This window comes from Nothoprocta perdicaria, unplaced genomic scaffold, assembly GCF_003342845.1.
Source record: "Nothoprocta perdicaria isolate Ctin4 unplaced genomic scaffold, notPer1 scaffold_19, whole genome shotgun sequence".
In the NCBI taxonomy this organism is placed as follows: Eukaryota; Metazoa; Chordata; class Aves; order Tinamiformes; family Tinamidae; genus Nothoprocta; species Nothoprocta perdicaria.
Window position 1 is genome coordinate 350,876 of NW_020455093.1, and position 2,876 is coordinate 353,751.

Sequence of the window (2,876 nt, forward strand, 5' to 3'; positions counted from 1 at the left end):
CGGGCGCCCGGCCCTGCAGCTTCTCGCTCACGGCGCGCTCCAGCTTCTCGCGCGCCGAGAAGCCGCTCCACATGCAGTCCTGGATGATGATGGAGTTGAGGTTGCTGCTCGCGCCGGGGGGCCCCGTCTCGAAGAAGTCGCCGCCGTCCGCGCCGCCCCACAGGTCGGCCTCGGGGGGCAGCAGGAGCAGCTCGGACGCCCAGTCCAGGGGGTCGGCGGGGCGGCAGCCGCCCAGCGCGGCCGCTGCCCAGGGCGCCGGGCCGCCCGCCGGCGGCGGCTCCTGCAGCCCGGCCCGGCTCGGCGACAGCGGCGGCGTGGGCAGCAGCTCGAACTTCTTCCAGATGTCTTCCCCTGGGGGGGCAGAGTCCGGCCCGCACAAGTAAAAATCATCTTCGTCCGGGTAGAAACAGGGCTGCAAAGAGTCAAACTCGAGGTCTGGGTTTTTACTGACCATTCCTGGCATCGCGGGTCTTCTCGGCGCGGGTGGCTGTGTTAGAGGCGGCTTTTAGGGGTATTTCCAGCAGAGGGAAGGCAGGGGCTCCCAAGACCTGAAACGAAACCAAAAAATAATATATATATTAAAAAAGATAATAAAAATGGGAAAAAACAGGCAACGCAACACCCCTACAATCGAAAAAAAAAAATGAAAATAAATAAAAGCCTGTAATCAAGGTAAATGGGGCGGGAAACGCTTTTGGCAAGTTGCGGGAAGGGAAGGAACCGGAGCTGCATGTGGCACCTTGTGTGCGGMGCGGAGGAGCAGGGCGCGGAGGAGCAGGGCGCGGAGCAGCCCCCGCKCCGCGGCGCTCGCGGCGCCGCTCCGAGCAGCGCGGCGCAGCGCGGGCGGAGGGCGCCGGGCAGAGCCCGCTCGGGTGCCGGCGGCGGCCGCGCCTTTTGTCATGTGCGGAGCGGCGCGGCGGGGACGCGGGGCCGCGCGCGCGGGGGCTCCCTCCGCGCCGCTCCGCCGAGSGCCGCTGCAGTCACTCGCAGGCGACAGCGAGAAATCCGCGCAGAACACAAGGCGTGGGGAGGGGGCGGGAGGGGGGAGAGGAGGAGGGGAAATTCGGCAGCAACAGGAATTATCAACCTTATGTAATAATCTCACGTTTTAAAAAAAAAATGCATTAAAGGCACGCCGGCACCACCAACAAAGCCCGCTGATTTGCCAGGGAGGCACAGGAAGTTTTTTCTCCCCCCCGCGCTTTCTTACAGTTTCAGGCGAGGTTGCAAGGACAACTTCGCACGTCCTGCCGCTCCGCTCCGCGCAGTGCAGCCCGCTAGGAAACGCGAGCCTCCCTCCCTCCCTCCCTCCGCTCGTCCGTGCCACCCTTACCTTCGGCGGACCCCCCACTCACTATCCGCGGCCAGTCAACCAGAGCCCCATTCCTGCTCCACAGCCTCAATTGCATCAGACATTAAAAAAAAAAAAAAAAGAAAAAGAAAAAAAAGAAAAAAAAAACTTTAGGCGTTCAGGGTCGCCCTTCACCTCAGCCAACGTAACGCGGAGGGGGAGAAAAAAATCGCTTCGCTGCGTTTAAAACAGCTGACGTTCAAACGGCGCCCAAAAGGCGGTGAAAAAAAAAAAACCCATTAAAAGCCTTATGATGAAATGCAAAGAAACGAGCCCAGCTGAGCCGCTCCCCCCGCCCCGCCCCCTGAGCGCGCCCAGCCTTGTACGTATTTCTCCGCTCGCGAAATACATTCAACCGTTAAAACACACACACACACACACACACACACATATATGTATAAAATAAATGATGGCAATAACAACGCAAAGAGGCACCTACAGGAGGGCGGCCCCGGCAGAGCGGCCGCGCGCAGAGCCCGCGGGGCTCCCCATGCAGGCAGCGCCCGCGGCTGCGGCTGCTCGGCGGGGGGCAGGGAACCGGGAAAGGCGGGAGCGCCGGGAACGGGGGCTCCGCGCGGCGCCGACCCTGCCGCTTCCTCCTCTTCTTACCTCGGCGGCGATGGGGGTGGGTGCTGCGAGGGGGAGTGGCAGGTTGGGGGGAGGGGGGAAGGGAAAAAAAGGGCAAAAAAAAAAAAAAAAGGAAAAAAGAAAAAAACCCGGGACAGATGATCTTGTGTGTTGCACTTTATTGCGAGCCCCCGAGGCGGGCTCCAGCCTCCGCGTTCACCCTGCGCTCGCGGACAGAAGACTGTCACTGGTTGCCTTTGAAGCTCCTGGGTATTACTAACCCCCCMACCCCCCGCTTAAAAAAAAGAGGGGGGGAGGGGGAGCGACCTGACACACCCGGGGAACAGCGAAGATAAAATAATAAATAAAGAGGAGCGGGCGCGGCGAGACGCCAGCCCCCGTGCCCGTGCGCGCAGGGAGGCGCCGGCATTTGGCGCCAAAGGCCCCATTTGCTCTTTATTCTCCGCACGGGGGAGGGGGCGCCCCCGCCGTGCCCCCTCCCGGTGACACGGGGCACCGGAGTCACTGAGCGGCCAGAAGGCGCCCGCGGAAGCGGCGGGGCGCGCGGCGAGCGGCGCTCCTGTCATGTCGCCGCCGCCGCCTGTGCCCGCGCTGCCTCCCCGCGCTCCGCCGCGCAGCGCGGCGCTCCCCGCGGAGCCGCCGCGTCGGAACAGGGGCCGCTTTCCCCTGCGCACGGCGACACCTTGCGGAGGGCGGGCGGGAGCGGCGGGCCCGGCGGGAGGGCGGCAGGTTGAGGCGGCGGCGGCCGGAGCCGCGCTCGCCGGGGGGCCGGGGCTGCAGGGGCCGCAGGGGCCGCGGAGGGAGCGCAGGGCCCCGGGAGGGCCGCGCGCGACCCCTGAGGCGCCCGCCTCCGCCATCCCTGCGTGTCTCCGCCTGTGAGGGCCCCCCGCCTGCCCTCCATCTTTGGAGAGCGCGCGGAGGATTCGCCGACTGACCA

The 2,876-nt window shown here is 64.7% G+C and overlaps 1 protein-coding gene across 1 annotated transcript in view; it reads right to left on the minus strand.

The window, feature by feature from the left end:
- The window catches only part of MYCN (MYCN proto-oncogene, bHLH transcription factor), a 3,739-nt gene extending 2,323 nt beyond the window's left edge, over positions 1–1,416 (minus strand). The window contains exons 1-2 of the mRNA XM_026037057.1: positions 1,334–1,416; positions 13–548 (exon numbers count right to left, since the gene is read on the minus strand). Of these exons, the coding sequence (XP_025892842.1) occupies positions 13–463 (451 nt within the window). The 5' untranslated portion in view covers positions 464–548; positions 1,334–1,416. The remainder of the gene's footprint in view (positions 1–12; positions 549–1,333) is intronic.
- Positions 1,417–2,876: the final 1,460 nt, after the last annotated feature.